Genomic DNA, 18,950 nt, shown 5'->3' with positions numbered 1-18,950 from the left:
ATTTTAGCTCTTCTCTGGCTCTTCTTCAAGCTGTGGCAATCTCAGGACCCTCCATGTCAAAACATTAATCAGTCTCTAGGGTCATCAGTGCTACTCTCCAGAGTAATGATAGCCAGTAGCATGTAAGTATCATCTAGACATGCATACTCTATGAAAAAACAGTATTTTCTGTACAATGTGTTTGTCACTGCTTTGATCTCAGCTCTTTCAGGTTATTGTTAAATGCAGTTCCTTTGATTCCTTTCTGTACTTTGGTGAGGGTACCAAGTTGCACTCTCTGGTTGAGTATACTCATGTTCTCACATCTCACAACTCATAGCTTCCTACCAGAGCTGATTGGGGTACATTGAATTGTTCATGACTGAATAGTCTTGGAAAACCACTGCATTATAGTGATTCCTTCTCCCCTTTTGATCTCTTAAATTCTTACTCCTTCTGCTTGTGTCTATGGAAGTGGCACATCTGGTGACAGTTTTCTCAGCCAGCTGCTGAAGTATACGGGTCTGTATGACTGCCATTTTACATACTACTTTTATAAGGGCAGAGCATCTGTTCTTCAGTCATCCAGAATTCCTCCTTGAAGTGGTGCCAAAATTCCAGAGTAGCCAGGCAATTATTCTTCCAGTACTCATTTCCAGATCTTATGCTTCTTTGATTGATTTTTATACTTCAAATTCTTGATTTCCTAAGGACTTTATAATTTCTCTTCAAGGGCCCAAGTCTTTTAGTTTGTTTCTTTCCTTGTTGCACTGTGGGAATATCCAGAAGTTCAGCTGACTTCACACAACAATTGTTCAGATGGCTTTCTGGCTCTGGGTGGACTCGAGGAAGTTCCCTCGTGCCACGGCCAAAGCAAATGCTATTAGATCTCTGGGCAAACTTAGTATCTGTATTGTATGGTATTTGGACATTTGCCGTAAGGCCACCTGGAGTTCTGTCTTTGCTTTCACCCGGCATTATGTTAGTCTAATAGTATCCAGGGCTGTTTCAGCCTTCAGTGGAGTGATGCTGCAGTTGTTTGTGGGAGTCCTCAGGCCTTCTCCTGGGTGGTAGAAGGCAAAGGTAACTGTTCGGAGCGAGTCGTTGCGGGAATGTACATGCAGACTCAAAGAAGAAAGGTTACTGGTCAGTAACTGGTGTTCTTTGAGAGGTATAGTCTGCATGTACATTAGTCTCCTACCTGCCTTTCCCCTCTTTCTGAATCTCTTTCAGGTTTGGTTGTGCATTTAAGAGGATCTGAAGTGGTGGCGGATGCACTCTGCCCTGTATGTCATGCCTCGAGCAGGAAGAGGGGAGGAGCTAGGCCGCCCCTCCCGCGACACTCCAGGGCAGGCCACCAGCCCACCCACTCTTAGACTATATGTATGGACTAAATATCTCAAAGTACAGCAGCTGTTCGTTGGTAGGTAAATTTTCTTTACTGTATTTTCACAGGTAAAGCAGCAGATTTTATTTTAAAAACAATTTCATTCATTGACTCTATGGACGAAACGCATGAACAATACACACATTGAGGAATTTATACCACTAACTGCATTACATTGAGTAGCTCCCTGTCTCTCTAATGGTTTCATCTCGTCTTTTTTCTCCCATCCTAACCTTTTTTAGATATTTGAATATTTTCACTCTGGTCAATTTGTCATTTCCATTGAGAGCTACACCAAAAACTGAAATTATGTAAGTTGTAATACTATTTAAAAAGTAAAATGAAACAATGGCTTACACAATTGTAGCTAAATGTATGAAGTAACATGTAAGATTGTATTTACTATTAGAAAATGAAGCTAGAACTGAACTGGGTCCTGTAAGGATCAATTATATTTTTACAATTATATTGTTTTGTAAAACTTCATAGTTACAGAAAAGCAAACATTTGAGTTTAAACATTTTTCCACAGCTGGGTTCCTCATGTGTTTGTTTGGTTTTTTGTTTTTTTGTTTTTTTTAATCACAGAAGCCTTGTAGTCATTTTTAAATCCACTGCACTTCCCACCCATTGAACAGCACAAGTAGAGGCAGGGTATAACCTGGCTTAAACTGGAGATGTAGTTGTACCTGCATGCAAATACGTATGCGCAAATTCTGCAAGTGATTATTTTAAAGTATAGTTCCTAAGAAGTGTGGGTTTTGTGAGTTGAAGGCTATTACAGAAATAGGATTCTTACATGTTTGAACTTGGAGTTCTCTGAGATGTATTGCCTTTGCCTATTGACAGACATGCTTTTACCTGTTTCTTAGAGTTGAAGCAGTTAGTGTTGTCTTGGCAGCTCAAAGAAATTTACAGTTGGTTTTCTGTGGCTTTGCCATTTCTATGTTTTTGATGAGATTAAGATGTTGCTTATCTGGGCTTTGTTACAGCCAGCAAAGTTCAGTGAAACCTCTGATCTGTGGTGCATGAGATACATGTGCTGTAGATGTGGATACACATAGATAAAATATCATAAAGGACTCCAGTTTTAGAAAGTTACTGACTTGTGTGTCAGCACAAGCACAAGCTGCGTTTTCACCTTCTGAGAAGAAAACCCAAAGTAAACAGTCTTTTAAGCAACCTTAGATGTGCATTAATATATGCAAAGGGGAAGAAAATGTGGAAAAAGCTGTCTTGTTCTGCACAATTAATCTGAAGTTTACGGCTTTAAAATCAAGCATTTATATCTTGTGATAACAGGTCTTTGAAGTGCTGCTTTAATTTAAAACAAAAAAGAGAGAAAATACCTGTTTATCTATTATTGGTGAGCAGTATTGGATTGATGTAGTTGGGTTTATGCTTTTTTTTTTCCTTTTCTTTTCATTCCAAGTGCTATTTTAGCTTGTGGTGTTGTAGAAATAATAGGAGGAATATATATTAGATGTCAAGATTCTCACTGGGAAAAGCAATACTGTAAAGGAGGCATTATGTTTTTATTTAATTTTTAATTGATTTCAAATAAATTCTTAAGAAAAACATAGAGATTTTATAGCTACTGTAATACTTATGTTAGTAAATAAGCATTACATTTTAGAGAGAGGTCTTTTATGCATGACAGGAATGAGACACATTGAACTTCAGTGCTTTTGCTAGTACATTTTTATTATATAAAGATGGGCATGTCTGCATATATGCCCACACACACATATATATCTGCCAAATTCAGAGTGGACAGGAAAGTTGTTTCAAGAAACAAGCGTGTTTGGAAAATATCTAGTTCTGACTCTTCTGACAGCTCTAAGTTCCATCCCTTCCTCCAGGCATCTGAGGAAAACTGTTATGCTGGAGTGACCGATCCTTTCCAGTGAGTAGCCGTGATTTCAACACCTTAGCATGCACTCTAGGAGGATACCAGTGGTACCAACAATAGAGGGGAAAAGATTTTTCATACAGAAGGAAACAAGTCTTGTGCCTTGCTGCACATCTAGACTTATGGTTTGCATCTGATCTAGACCTCCTTGTAGATTTTAATTGAACTTGTTAAATCATAGAATAAAATCACGATTTTTCTCATTTATACTAAGATTAATATGTCAAGGTAGTTAGCTTGAATTAACAATCCCTCCTTTGTCTTTCTGAAGGGAATCAGCAAAAAACATTTAAAACTGCACTTTCATTTTGTGGAGTCAATCTGGTATGTGGCCTATACTGTCTTTTCCTTTCTCCAGCCTAATAGCTAGAAATTTTTTTGCCAGTCTCAGCCCTTAAAAAGCCGCAGTGTTGGCACTCTCGGTCCTGGTGGTTTGACCAGCAAACACTTCAGTGTTTGCACATCTCTTTGCTTGACTTTCCCTACTCATTTGCATAGATGAACTCTGTTGAGCATTGCACTTCAGTGCCTACTATTTTTTTCCTGTTTTAGTGATAATTATCACAAATAGTAGCTTTTAGAAGATGTGAAGTACTTTTTTAAAAAACGTTACGTTACAGGCTGCATAAGTATGTTGAACCTTGAAATATTTGATAGCTGCAATTTATTTCAAATGGAAAATGTCTACAATTAAATTTCCATTTAAAAAGTAAGCTATTTATAGAGTACCTTTTTATTACTTCCTTTAGTTTTGCATTTCAGTACAATAGTTGTGTTTTTATGACTTCTTTTAATACATTAGCTTAGTATTTAGAAAACCATATTTGGAAAAACAAGAATGCAAAATGACTGTGATGCTGAAAACTGCAAATATATCTGTAGAATCTTCAAAAGACTACTATGTTCAGTAAAATCTTAAAAGATGAAAAGGTCTATTTAGACACATTGAGATACGTATTTGCATTTCATCCAAGTCTCTTGACTACAGTGATTACACTCTGAACATAATCCTAACATTTCTCTTACTTTCTGCCTTTTGTTGTGGAGGAAGGAAAAAAGGGTGGAGGTAATAGAAAATGTCAAGTGTATTTTCATGGCGTTTTAGTATTTCATTTTCTGATATTTTTACATGATTTTGAGATTGATTAGTTGCAAAGTTGTTGCTCCACACATAACAGTATCTTCATACCTCTACATTTCAGCGAAGCTTTGAAGCAGTAAGAGAAAGATTGTGAGCATAAGAAATAAAACCTTCACAAGAATTAGGGCAAAAAATATGAAATTAATTCCAATAATATATTAATGTTTCTAAGGCCTTCCCTCTTTTTCAAATGGAATGTTGAACTCCGCTCTTTATCTTTCCTTCAGTGCCTTTGTTTATGGGTATTCATGTTCTTGCATGGTCCTCGGTACTTGATTTTCCCTTTTAAATCAATAGACAAGCCACGGTCAGCCGAAGAGGGAAGATTCAAACTCCTAAATAATACAACAACGAGGAACAATTGGATTACTTTTATATTTTCTTTTTCTTTTTTCCTGCTTTGTATTTGTGTGCTGTGACGTGAATTTCTGATTCATGCAGTTATGTATGCTTTCTCGCCATAATATCAGGGATAATCTTTAGTGAACTGGGGTCTGGAGTAGTTCAAGTCACATGACTAAGTAAAGGTTGTTATGAGATCTTAATGTGCTAATTCCTATGTTCCTGAAACTTCGTGGTCAAAATGACATCCAGTTTTCTTAGCAAATCTGTGACTATGCAGATTTTCTCTTCTTTGATATGTTCTTCCATATTCTCATTCACTATAATTTCTTAATTATGATATTAGATAATCATAAATGAAAATTATGTCAGGCTCTTTTAGCATGAGACCACTAAATGTGAAAGAAAACTAAATTGATATTTAACGTGGCTTTTTATACAACTGTTCTTATTTGACTTGGATTGCTAAGGAAAGTTATCATTATAGCTTTAACAACATACTGTTATATGTTTTTCCTTGCATTTTGAAACATACTGTCCTAGAGTAAACAGGATTTATTTGCAAATATAGAAGTTATATAATTTTACAAAGCTTCTAGTTTTGAGAAGATCTGTGCTGTAGAACACAGACTTCTGCGTTTCTAAGCACTATCAGTAGTTTTTCCCAGAAGCCACAATGGTCTTTTCAGTCACGTAAAGTTGTTTTGAGAACTTCTAGATAGAATGCATGTCTGTAAAACAGCTTATACTAACTTACTTCTGTTTCAAAGTTCAATGTAAATAAATGTATTTTGTTTCATAATTAAATTTCATAGTTAACATTTACATTTGTTCAGCAACTTCAATTAAATTTTAACGTATTTTAAATGGTGCTTCATATGTGATTAGTGGTGCATATAAGGAGAAATAATTTCATTTGCACTGTGCTAGAAAAATTCAGCGTGTGCCAAAATACTAAACGTCTTTGTTAACTATAGAATTACTTAACCGGTTTCAATAGTGAATATAGAATGGAAGAATTCTGTATGGATTCTTCCTGAAAACCTGCCTGTTTATATTCTTTTTAGCATTTCCCTATTCTGTCCTAATTAATATCTGAAGTGGTAACAGTGTACAGGTCATATTCCAATGGTTAAGGTGTATGAAAAGTATGCATATGTATCAAGAATTATTTTTACAGTCCTTGTATTATGAAGTAAATTACATGTTGATAAGAAAAAAAGTATACATGTTACTCCCAGGAATAAGCACCATAATATTGACTTGCAGGATTGTATTCTAATCATTTCAGATGCATAAACACGTGGGACTGTTATCACACTCTCGTAGCAAAGTGATGGCAAAAACAGGACAAAAAGAAAGACAAGAAATACCATAGGAATGTAGCATCATAGGAAAGGAACAGTCCTCAAGACCTCAGCTCTTCTGTGTAGGCATTTAGTCTGATCCACGGTGACCATTTTTGTGTGCTTTGTAGTACTGCTGCTCCAGTTAAGGGCGTTACTCGTAGTCTAAATATGTACGTGGAAGAGCAGTGTACAGTAGCAGTAAGAGATCTGGAGGAATCCTGCAACCTTTCTCAAGATTAAATTCCTGGCTAACAGCATGCTTAATAATATTGTGTCAATGAGTGGATGCTTCTGTCACTCTGAAAATGAAATAATTAATTACACATGTAGAACTGCTCTACTCCATTATTTAAGTGAAGCACCGATCAAGGATGGAAACAGAGAGTGCCAATGATTGTAATAAGGCTTTATTGCAAGAGACTGCAAAAATTTACTAAGATAAGTAACCCACAAATAAAAAAAAGTTATCTCCAAAGATCAGGGAACTTTTTCTTTCATTCCAGAAAGGAATCCCTGTTTGTTTCTCCTGTTGACTTACTTGCAGAGATTAGAGGATGGTACATTAATGGAGTTAAAAAATACCCCACTTTGCTAACCATGACCATTGTGCATTCTGTGAGCAGGGTTCTTATGCATCATGGCGGGGGGGGGGGGGGGGGGGCAGGCATTATCCCACAGAAATTATTGATAAGAAACAGTTACTAGAAACACAACAAATACTTAATGATAAACATAAACAGCTGCTGGAAAACCCTACCAAATTAAATTACGATGTATTGTGTCTCTCTTGAATCCTTGAGATGAAGAGTGGGTGGTGTAGTGAAGAGATGGTTGAGTCCTAGAATTTGTTTTAAATACAGGAGGAACTGACCGAAATTCTGTGACTTGCCCATTTAGACTAATGGCAGTTTTGCATCTTGGACAGTGAAATGCTTAAGTTTCCTCCACAGAAGGAAATATGTCTGTAAGTGTTACAGCCGTTCACTGACTGAAATGGTACGTAGCACTAGCTTAGGTGTGGTGCCCCAAGAATACATCTGTACAGCTTTTGGACTTAGTCTGTCATAATGTGACAGTGCCTGTATGAATTTGCAAGCATCTGCAGTAAACGTGGGGTAGACACTGTGCCACACACTGTAGACATTCTTTCCATGAGATAATGATCTTTATTGGCATTAAAAATCAATGAATTTACATGTGAAAGACCAAGAACTCAGTGAAAGAATGAGGCAAGATTTTTCTGCACTGGTGAAATCAACATTGGTCATGAGAAAATTCAAACAGATCATAAGCAGAGGTTTTGATGAGCAGTGTTATAACTGAAATAATTTCAAGATTGGGCAGTGCATAGGAGGTCCAACAAGTAGCTCCAAGTTGGGGGAGAGAGATGGCCGATTGAAACAAGAGCTCTTTGGAGCAAGAGATGGAAATAAATCATATGTTAGACCCAAGGATTTCTTACTTATTTAAATGAGAGAAATATAAATGTATTTAAAAGAGAAAATGCAAAGAAATAGGTAGAGAGGACAGGACACTAGATCTAATCCAAAGCTTAAGGAGACAACTGGGCTGACATTTTATTTCTGTGCAGCAGAAAAACATAATTAATATAATTATTCTAGGACTTCAATGAAATCTGAACAGGTTAGAATCACAGTTGTGTGCTTTTGAAGTAAAAATGTGTCTAGAGGAACTGACTGTAATGACTTCATTTGTCCTTGTCTACCTTCACACTAGAAAATAATTGATAAAGCCTATTTTAGGATATTAATTGTTAAAAATATTAAGCTATTTATTGGTTGTTTTTTTTTTCTGGAGGTTTGTAGTTTTATTCTGGCTTTTTAAAATTTGGTAGTGATTTTACAGTGCTGTTTTCAGAGCCAGATAGTGTGTTTTTGTATCCATCAGCATAATTCCATTGACTTGAATGGAGTGACAGTGATTTACATAACCTGTTGACTTAGTCTCATTTTGTCTTGAAAGCCTATCATCAATGAAACAATAGAAGAGGACAAAGATGCACAAAAACTATTTGATGAATTTTTTTCTGGTTGAAATGTTATATAATAATTTTGTTTGTATAGCATCATTAAAGCCAAATATCAGGTCCTTGATATAGAGGAATTCTCATCTGAAGACACAGCAAAGTCAGTTCCATGCAAAGTCAATGGAGAATGTAGCTGGACTGCTGGCAGCAGCAAAGTGAATATGAGTAGCCTTTTGTCCTCATTTGATCAGGGTGGTGCTTCCTTTTTTACATACTTAAAATGTCAATGAGAATGTTTTGGGGGGTAGAGTTTTGTGGGCTAGAAAGTAAATAAGCTGAATATCAGTCTCAGGTATTTTTCCATGGTTTTAAAAGATCTAAGTGGTACAATTTACACTTCCAAAATACAATGAAACCCAAACTTCCTGCCTCATAGTCAAAGGTCTTCATACTGAAAGCTTATATTTCTTTACTATAACTAGAATTTGATAGAGAATTATATGTCTGCCTAAGTACACTGATGGAATAGCAGTAATAGGTATTTAATTATTGCTCAGTTTATTTGAAGAATTGGGGTGTATACTGATTTCTTTAGCTTTTTGTAGGCTATCACATGACTTTTTTTTCCCTGTTAACTGGAGTATTATTGAACTGTAGCAAAATGAGAACAGAGGAAGGATTTATTTTCTCTGTAAAACCAGTTGGAGTTTGGTGGGTTTTGTTTTATCTAAAGATAAATGCTTCATTTAAAAAAAAAAAAAAATCACAAAATCTCACCCTCCTGTTTTATACTGACTATTTTTTCTTGATGATGATAATTTTTAAAATATATACAATATTAAGCTCTAACTTTGCCAAACACCATTTTTATACTGAAATTCTCAAGTATTCTCTGAAATTTGTAGCTGTTCAAAGTCGATGTATGTGTTTCTAGATGATAAAATAGAGAATATGCTACCTCTTTAAAACAGTTTTTCTGATGCATATCTCTGTTACTGAAACAAACAATTTTAACACTTAAAATGCTTTTTACTATCTTAATTCACATTTTTTTCAAAATGTAAGTAAGAAGTCAGACTTAATATTTCATTTATGTACAGGTCTGAGACATTAAGTGTTTTTTTTCTTGAGCTTATTTGAAATGGTCATATAACCAGAAACGTCTGGTAATTTACAGCCCAGCTAAGTAAAGTGCCACCCTCCGAAATGGGAGAGTAAAAAGATGAATGTGATTTTAATAAAGACAAGAGAGAATGCAAAAGGAAAAGTGGAAGGAATGAGTAAAGAAAGGAGAAATAAAGACAGAACCTTTGGCTTTGCCACGTCTTTGCTTGCATGATGGGGCTTGCAGGCAGACACAAGTTTATTCTACGTGCAATTTGGAAGAGGCCATATATGAGCTTTCTCTTAATTGAAAGTTATGTAGCAGTGCTAAGCCTGCAGAACGTACCTGAGGATTAATCTAAATTTGTAGTACTTTTTAAAATGTTCTGGACAGTTTTATGACCATCAACAGTATTTTAAGCTGTTTAAATCAGTATGTCGCTCAGATCTAATTTTATGATAAATAATAAGCTTCTAGCCAACAGTCACCAAAACAGTTCATTCCTCCCCAGTATAACACTCCAGAAACATAAATATGCCCTAAACTTTTTCAAGGAATGAGGTTTCTTTGCTAGAATAAGGATAGCTGTCTAAGTAATTGATCTGACTGATTTCTGCAGATGGATACCTTGCTGTGTAATACATGAGTGTACTTCGTGTAACACAGCTAATTTTGAGCTCCAAGCAGACATTCTGCTGCTGTGCTAGCCCACAGTAGAGTATGAAGGATAAGTGATATAATCATACTGAGACTACAGAAATTTTCTGCTTATGTCAAATTTTTATCACTGTTTGAAAACTAGTTTAAAATGTCATTTAAAAAATGAATGCAAATAAAATTAAACACTTCTCTAGTATCATGAGTTCTCCAGTATTGTAAGTCATTGAATTTACATGACAGATTTATTAAGCTTTCTTAGTCCAGCCTTGAAATTGGTATGTACAGTCCTATTGAGATGTTGTAGGGAATGTAGAAAACATGATTATAGATAATCTTTTGTGTTGCTGCATCAGGTCTATTATTGCATCTTTTAGTAGATAAGCTTACAAATATGTGGTTCTTACTTTTTTCAGGCTGTTAAAGTGGAGCACAGAAACCAAAGTTACTGTAATAAGCATCAACCATGTAATCTGAATTAAATGCGCATACTCTATCAACATGTGTCAAAGCATTATATTTATATCTCAAAATCAAAATAAACTGATATAAATGAATAACTGTGAATTCTTGTTTGCCATTTCAGGTCAAGAGATGGAGAACAGAGTTTCAGTTTGCATTTCCAAAAATATTATGCTGGATACTTGAATTATTCTGTGATATGTTGGTTATAAATAGTGGTTTAAAGTCTTTGTATACAAAGCCATGAGTGATTTTACAATTCCCTGTATTTATTGTGTGTGTCTGTTTTTAAGACATTTCAAGTCTTCAGGTGTTTTCTGAGATAACTGTATCCCACGTATTACTTGTTAAATCTGACAGGATTCCTGTTTTCTTTCAGGAGACGCTGATAGATTGGTGTGATGAAAAGGAACTTAATTTGATTTTAACAACTGGAGGAACAGGGTTTGCACCACGAGATGTCACTCCAGAGGTGAGATAGTCCTGGAATAGGAAAAATCTGCCCTTTGGTGTAGAAATGTATGAGTCTGGGGGAGGGGGTGATATTTTTTTTTAAACTTCCTCTGTAAATTTACTTTGCAGTATCTCTGGACAGGTCAAGGGATACACAACTGGGAAGCAGAAAAAGCAATAGGGAATATAGCACAAGAGAATTACTCTGACCTTGGGTTCTGACCCAAAACAATTTTCAAACTAAAATGTGGCATAGTATAATAGATTTCCAATCCCCTTACAAAACAAAATTCTAAAGGCTTTTGGTGTAATTTTCCCTAGCACTGCAGTACAACACTGCTAAGCAAAAACTTGTGTGGCTTTTGTTATGTCCTGCACAAGGAAAAGTGGGATAAGAGAGATCCTTTAATTCTCCCGTGTAGGCTACTGCATTGACAACTACTGCATTATAGGTTGGAGTGTGAGAGGCAGATAGTAGGGGGGAAAAATTCTGTGCAAAGCTGCTGTTGCTTTGCTTGACACCACATTGTCAAAAAAGGCTAAACAGGCACAGAGATGGAGGTAACCTGCACTTGTAAATATTGCGCAGGAAATCTGGTTACGTTCCACTTATAAGGAGCTAAGGTAAGGAAAAAAAAAGAAAGATACTTAACCTAATAACCTCATGGCCATGAGTTGTAATATGAAATGACTGCGTGATTGCTGTTGAAGTATTTTGGTATTTGTGGTTCCAGTTAGATTAATATGAACTTTTAAAATCACATACTTTTTTTTGTTTGCTTATGTTCACTAAAGGGCAGAATTAAGATTGAGTGCCTGAAGTGTTTATTTCCATAATTTAACATATTTAGATTTCTCTTAAGTACTCACATAAGTTTTCAATTGCTTAGACTTTCAACTTAGAGTTGATTTGAGTTCATTATATATTATTGCTTATAAATGTGTTCTGTCAAACATGGATGTAGTTTAACTTTTTTCCATTAGGAATCTAAAAATATTTTCTAATTTATTGTATAACATTTGTGTAACTAAACAAGCATGTAAAGAAAATGCTCCTGTAGATTACTTCTGATGATTTTAGATTATATACTAGAAACCTTAAGTAACTAAAACCTAAGGGTCTGTGTATCAGAAAATGGGAACAGTATAAGATGACCACAGTGCACTAGCTAGGGAAACTGAATTTGCAGATGATTCACTGTGCTAAAGCAACACAAAAGTGAAAAGTGTGTTGGTTGAATTGATCTCTTGCTTGCAAACTAACTTAATGGTTTTGAAGGTTGTATTCCCAGCACCGTGTAAAAGGAGGGCTGAATTTCTGTTTCGGTTTTCCTGATTTATTACCTTCATGCAGGGTGGCGCCTAGGCAGTAGTGCCAGAGGAAGTGTTGCAGCCAGTGCTAAAAATTAGCCACAGATTCTCAAGCAGCATTTGGGACAAGAAATAAACAAATGAGAACTTTGCACATAAACACCTAGTATTTTCCTTATACAGTTTCATTGCTGTTACTCAAACTAATCATTTAAGATAGGTGGCAATGGTTTATTTGATTAGTTTTGACATTACAGTGGGCCATTTTAAAAATTATCTGAGTTGTTGAAGTGTCTTTATCCTATATAATAAAAACACGTTGATATAAAAATCATTACTACCTTGTACTGAGGAAAAAATGCATTATTTTTAAAAATAATAGGTATGCAAGAGTTTGGTTGGTTATAACAAAGTTAAGTGTTCTGACTGTCGAATTATTCCTATACTTAAAAAGAATTTATATAGGACATTATTTTCTCACTCTTCACTCGTTTAAGTTGGATTAACTTGCAAGACTAAGCTTAAATCACAGTGGAGAGATTGAATCCCTGTTTTTATTACAAAGTGGCAATGATAAGGTTTGTTCTTACAATAGGGTTTATTAGATCATTCATTCAAACAAATGTTTTTAAGGGAAGAAAATTAGTCTGCCAATATGTGTCATAACAAAAACATATGAAGAAGCATAAGCTTTGGCCCCATATTTTATGTCTTTTGGGTCAATGAGAGAACCAGTTCAAAATGGAAAATTCATTATGTCAACATGAAATGTGCAATAGCAAGCCTTCAGGAAAACTTGCATTGATGTCAGAAATGGTTTTAATCTCTTCCGTGTATGGTGTTCATCCAGCATGCTCTCCTCTCATTACTGAACTGATGATGAAATGATGTGATCATGACATGGTGCTATTGAGATGTTATCTTTAAGTCATGATTTTAAAACTGGTAATAATTGAATCTGATACTGGAAGACATTTTAGCATTTTTCCTGAGAGTAGGGAGAGTAGTCCCTTGGGTCATATTGCAGCTGGAATGATTCAGTCCTGCTTCTCCTTAATCCTCCTGTACTTTTGATTAGAAAACATGTTTTTCTGCTTTCTTTTCTGAGCATAAATACATAATTGCTATTGTAGTGTACAAGATAAAGCTAGTTTCTGAGTCTTTACAGCCCAAAGAAGTAACATTAATTGAATTCTGTAATTATTGATTAAATTGAAACTAAGTGCCTAGCATAATGTATCTATTAAAAATAACTTCTTGAAACTTCAGAAATTTATGATGAAGTTTCAAAAACAATTACTCCGTTTCCCCACTCACTTTGCCTTTTGAACACTATCGGAACCATACTGGGTTATTGCAGTTGTTTCAATGATGTGTAATGACTTTTTTTTCTTACAATGGAATAGATGATCTTACGGGTATTAACAATATCTGATTTTCCTTACCTATCCCTGGTCCCTAAATTTATAGCCTCAGTCTAGTCAGTGGGTGTGGAGAAGCTTTTGAATTAGTTACTATGATTCATATTTTGAGGGGTGAGGGTGAATTCAATTAAGCAGTGTGAATATCCTTTGCCTTCTTGTCCATGTGACTGAAGTGATGAAATTCATGTGGATAATTAAAACCCAAAATTCACCCAATGGATGGCTGAATCTGAAGGAAACTGTCTTGTAGATGTTATTAGTGAATGCTGCAATTCTTCATCTTTTACGGCAGTTGATGGGAGTTCACATTTGGACTAAAGCCAAAGTGTAGGCTTAATTTTGTAGATAAAACCACTTTTTTTTACTATCTTATTTTGCCTGTAATTTATGGGGATAGTGTTTAAATCCATACTGGAAATGCTTATACAGTCTGCTTGTTGGTTTAAAAAGTGTTTGTTGCTAGACAGAGATCAGGGCTTTACATATGGCCAAAGTTAAGTTGTTTAGGGAACTTCTGGTTTGTATTTCCAGATGCAAACATTTTTTCCTTGCAACTGCAATACTTGAGTGGTAGACAGTTGCAGTTCTTACAGAATGTTAATGATAATATACATTATCTTTTGTGAAAATATTTAAATAATGTGGCAGCGTTTTTATCTATCACTAGGTATCCTTTGATATAGAAATGTATTTTCTCTATTACTGTTAGTCAATACCAGGGAGAAGGGAAAAATCTCATGTATGCAGGTGCTCTGCACAGTTTTCTATCTTCTGTCTTCTCTGTTTTTACATTTATTCTTTTGCAAAATTGTACATCCAAAAAATTCACTTGTCTGCCCCAACAGAGTCTTCTAGCTGTTTTCTTACCCTTCGTCTCTGGTGTGTCTCACAAGTCTTGTTTGCCACCCTACGAGACTAATTTTATGTCCTTAGTTAATAGCAATAGAAGTCAACTTGTTGTGCCTTAACTGATGCTAGACATCCTTGAGCTGTGTCACTATGTATATTCACAAACAGTTCAGCCCCACTGCAGGTAATTGTTGGCCCTGAAATTTTAAGATAAGACTTTAGAAGAAGCATAGAAGAGCTCTTTTCCATCATGTAAAACCAGACAGATGTTTCCTTACAGTCTTCTTCCTTTTCCAATGCTCTGGAAAAATTATGAATGCTCCTCTTGGTTCTTGCTGATTATATTTTTCAATATTTATAGACTGTTTTTAAATGTATTTAGACACATACTTGTTTTCATGTAATCTGACGATATATGCATATTTATTTATTCTTTCATCAAAGCTCTCTAGTCCATGAAAAGAAGTCATTGTTCTCTGGAACTCCCTCCTATTTGTCAGCATTTTTCTGAAAAAAGCTTGCTCAGAATGAACAAAATACTCCAAACGTAGCCACACAAAAGCTGTGTCTGGAGGGAAGAAATTCTCTATGCTGCTGTGATATAAAGTCTTTGTATGTTCAATTCAAAATTGCACCAGCATTTTTATAGTCATTACCAATGGCAAGTTTTCTGTCACCTGGCTTTTCCCACTTCCCTACGGTATCTTTCACTTTTGCTGTTTCCCAAGTTTCTCCTTAGAATTTAGTGTGAATTTTTCTTCAAATTCCATTTTATTTCTACAGACTATTTTACTGTCTGTATCCTTCCATTTCTCTGTTCCAAGTAGTGTGGACAATGCTCCTAATCTCTATTATTTGTAATTTTCATGTGTTCTGTCTGTTTCTTTGCTTTCCATTCAACTTTGCTTATGAAATAAGATGCTTGTGACAGAACAGGGTATGTCACGTTGTAGCCATGCTCTCGCAGCAACACCTGTTCCCCCCAGATTAACCCAAATCCACTGAGACATTTCAAATAACAATTTCCATTTAGTAGGCAATAGTTTAAACTAGAAATAATATGTAGGTACTTCTGTTCTTCAGCAGTATTCGACTGTTCTTAGTGCCATACCAAAAACATCTTAGTGTTGTGACTGGTCCAAAAGAAACTCGTTTTCTTTTTGCAAACTGTCACTTCAGGATGGCTCCATAGTGAGGAGGAATGAAGTCTTCATCTCACATGTGACATTAGTCATTTTGTGGTAGGAATACTTATGAGATCATACAACCTCTAATTACCCATGCTGTTGTTTCAGTTTTTCACCCTTTAATATTCAAGGTACCCTCCAATTTAATATCCTTTTTCAGCATTTATTTTTGTAGTCTAGTTTAAGACTGTAGTTTTCAGTATCTCTTAATGGAGATCTTGCTCCCCGTTAAGTTTGATTTCTGTGTAGAGCTATTGTATAATGAAGTGTGCCGTGTATGTATTATGTCTGATCCTGTAACTTGCCATCAGACCTTTTGAGAACTATTTTTCTCCATATTTCTTAGAAAATTATGTTTCCCACCCAGCTTGCTCCTGAAGGGTTTGAATTATGAAACCTTGCCAGGTGCATCTAGGCAACAAATATGCTTAAATGGAATAGACTGCGCTGTGACGAACTCCTTCCAAATTCTGTGCTACTCTGTTAGAAGTTTATCAACAACTCTATAAAGTACCATTCCCTTTTTCTTAGTCATCTAGACAGTTCCTAGCTTATATGATTAGGTCTTTATCCAGTCTGCTTCAATTTTTCAATAAAATTTGTTATTTGAAACACTGTATTTGGTGTTATAAAAATCCAAACATATTTGTATGCCTTATTCATTCAATTAAACTTTCTATAATTAAATTTTAAATCTTGTATTTGGAAGGCATGTTATTTTAGCAGAACTGATATATTTAGTTGCAGAACACTTTTCATTAAACAACTGTTACCAGTTTCTTCGAGAAGCAGCAGTATACAGATTATTTGGACTACACAGTACACTGTCAGGTTACAGAAGTACCTGTGTCTTGGGAAATTCCAAACTGATTTAGCTGACTTATGAAGTGCTCAAAAGTGCACTTTCTCTTCTCTTGTCTGAGTTTCTCAGGAAAACTTGGTAACACAGCAGCATCACTGAAGAGCTTGGTTGTGCTATCATCAACTTCAGTCACTGCATGGAAACACCTGTGAGCTGCCAGGACAGCCATAGTGAGAAATGTGAGAGGGAAGGAAACCAGATCCCATTTCAGCTCCATTTACTTGAATATCAGAGGTTACACAAAAAAAGAAAAGAAGCCCCTCACCCCACCCCGAACCCCCCCCAAAAAAAAAACAAAAAAAGGAAGAAATATATGCAGAGAGAGCATTCCTGAAGAATGCTAATTTTGATAAATAAAGAGGGCTTGGTAAATTCTTGATATTCTGCTACATAAACAGCAGTTTTGAACGTCTTTCCTTGTCTGCATATCCAGCTGAGATACTGGATTGAAAGAATGTATGTGTCTCAACTTGTTTCTGTCTAGATTTGCTGACATAGACAAGTACGAAGATGGTGGGGGAAAAAAAAAGGAACATGAATACAGGGGATACTTTTGTCTCTGTGTATGGGATTGATGTGTCTAAAGTGGAAAGCTGCATATTTTTCTGACATGCCCTTTTTGTCACAGTGGATATAGGAAAAGGTCAAAAAAATATATGATGGCTAGGAGAGATGCTTTCTGTGAGAGTTACACAACTCAGTCTGCTTAGTTTATCATAAAGAACACTGACAAGTAACTTGGTTTTGACCTGTACTTTTTTTGGGAAATAATAGTGCAAGATGTAGACTGTATTACTATTATTAAAATGTGGTATTTTCTTTGGGAAATAATAATGTAAGATACCAACGGCTTTTTTAGTCTACTAAGGAGAATTATAACAATAGCTGGTGATAGGAAGCTCAAGCGAGAAATGTCTAATAGGAGAATCATCATAATGGAAGGTTTTTATGTGTTTGGGTTGGCTTGTTTGTTTAGCAATGAGAGATTAATCACACAAGCAAATGCCCTAAAGAAGAGCTGTATTCTCTGTTTTAATCCTGTCAAATCAAAAGCAATTGATTGTGGGAGATGTCATATAAAGCTCAAGTTATCTTGTACTCCTTACAGAAGTCATGGATGATATTTAATGAGTTATCCTGTGCGGAAGGCCAAATTAGATTCTAGCCTTACGTTCTGTATATGTTAAATGAGATGACAGTTTGAATCAAATGGATCCTGAAATTAATAAATAATCAGTTTTGTTTCCTGCATCCAGAAGAATTACATGCATTGCTTCTCTGTCTCTTTTGAAAATGCAAAACTCTGGTAATACTGGCTGAGAATGCTGGGGCAAGTATCTTCTAAATTATTTAACTAATGTATTAGCCTTCTGTGTAAAGTTGTCTGACCATCATATCCTAAAGATAATACTAATAGAATTCCTGTTAAGCAGTTGGGTATTTTTGTCCATTTGAGGATCAACTTTTATTTGCTTTATTGTAGCTTTCCTTAATACTCTCAAATAGCAAATAGAAGTTCTGTTTTCTGTCTTTCAAACATGTATGTAATATTTGCAGGCTCTGTTGAAAAGAAGCAAACAATAGTAAAACAGCAGTAAGGGATTTGAATGTTTCATAGAAGGAGAAGCAAAGCCACCGTAACGAGCCAGGAAATCTCACTTTTTTTATCTTAAATTTTGCAGTTAAGTTTTTTATTCCAAGGTAATTTCAGAATAGAAGTTGGAAGAAGACTCAGCATATCCTGTGGGTGGACAAATCGTTCATATCCCAGTGATCCCAAATACTTTCAAAAATACACCGAGAAGAACAATATTATTATAATTTACTTTTTATGAGGGTAAAGAGATGGGTTCTCCTCCTCTTGGCATTACTGATGCCTTTTAGCCGTGTTTTCACTGTAGGGACCACAGCTCATATGGACCTCTCTCTGTTAGTTTAAATTAACTGGCTTGGCTCCTATTAGCAGTGTAGCCACCACAGTGGGTAGATCTTGCAGTCCTTTCTGTAACTGGGGGAGAAAAATATGCCTGCCATTGGGCTTCTGCATAATGAAATTTTCAATTTGGAACTTTTGGAATTTTTTTTCCTTTCAGACATTTCTAAAAATAGTTTCAATTAAAACATCTCTTCACAGCAGATAATAGGGAACTGAACAAAATTAAACATCAGGTTAAGGCAAAATAATCTTGAAAACATTGTCAGGCCCGTAATTATGCAATTCTTGCCCTCAATGTGTCTTTTTTTTTCTGGTCATGGTCTATTACAAAGAGTTTAATAAAAGCTTAATATGGAGAAAATTATCAAAAAAAATGTATAGGCACGTTAGGAAGACTTCTCTGTGAAGGCAGCTTAAATAAATGATAACGAGATGGCAAATGCTAGTTTGGATTTAAGATGTATCAAAAAATGAGTGAGTTAGTCCTTTTGACGTAAGTGCACCAGAGTAACAAAATGACTCACTATTAAATAGTTGATCATTAAAACTAATACTTATTAAAGAGTAGAGAATTTCTCGTTTGCTGCTTGCCTGCTGTGTAGGAGCTC

General features: G+C 35.4%; 1 protein-coding gene across 24 annotated transcripts in view; it reads left to right on the top strand.

Annotated features, from left to right (window-relative positions):
• The window catches only part of GPHN (gephyrin), a 306,821-nt gene that overhangs the window by 153,446 nt on the left and 134,425 nt on the right, over positions 1 to 18,950 (top strand). For all 24 annotated transcript variants that reach the window (XM_087746580.1, XM_087746578.1, XM_087746574.1 and 21 more), the window contains exon 4: positions 10,700 to 10,792. In XM_087746580.1, the coding sequence (XP_087602706.1) occupies positions 10,700 to 10,792 (93 nt within the window). The remainder of the gene's footprint in view (positions 1 to 10,699; positions 10,793 to 18,950) is intronic.

This window comes from Nipponia nippon, unplaced genomic scaffold (assembly GCF_047370975.1).
Source record: "Nipponia nippon isolate SJK-2023a ecotype South Korea unplaced genomic scaffold, ASM4737097v1 scaffold_10, whole genome shotgun sequence".
NCBI classification, from domain to species: domain Eukaryota; kingdom Metazoa; phylum Chordata; class Aves; order Pelecaniformes; family Threskiornithidae; genus Nipponia; species Nipponia nippon.
Note: the sequence above shows the minus strand (reverse complement) of the source record. Positions and strands in the feature narration are given on the sequence as shown.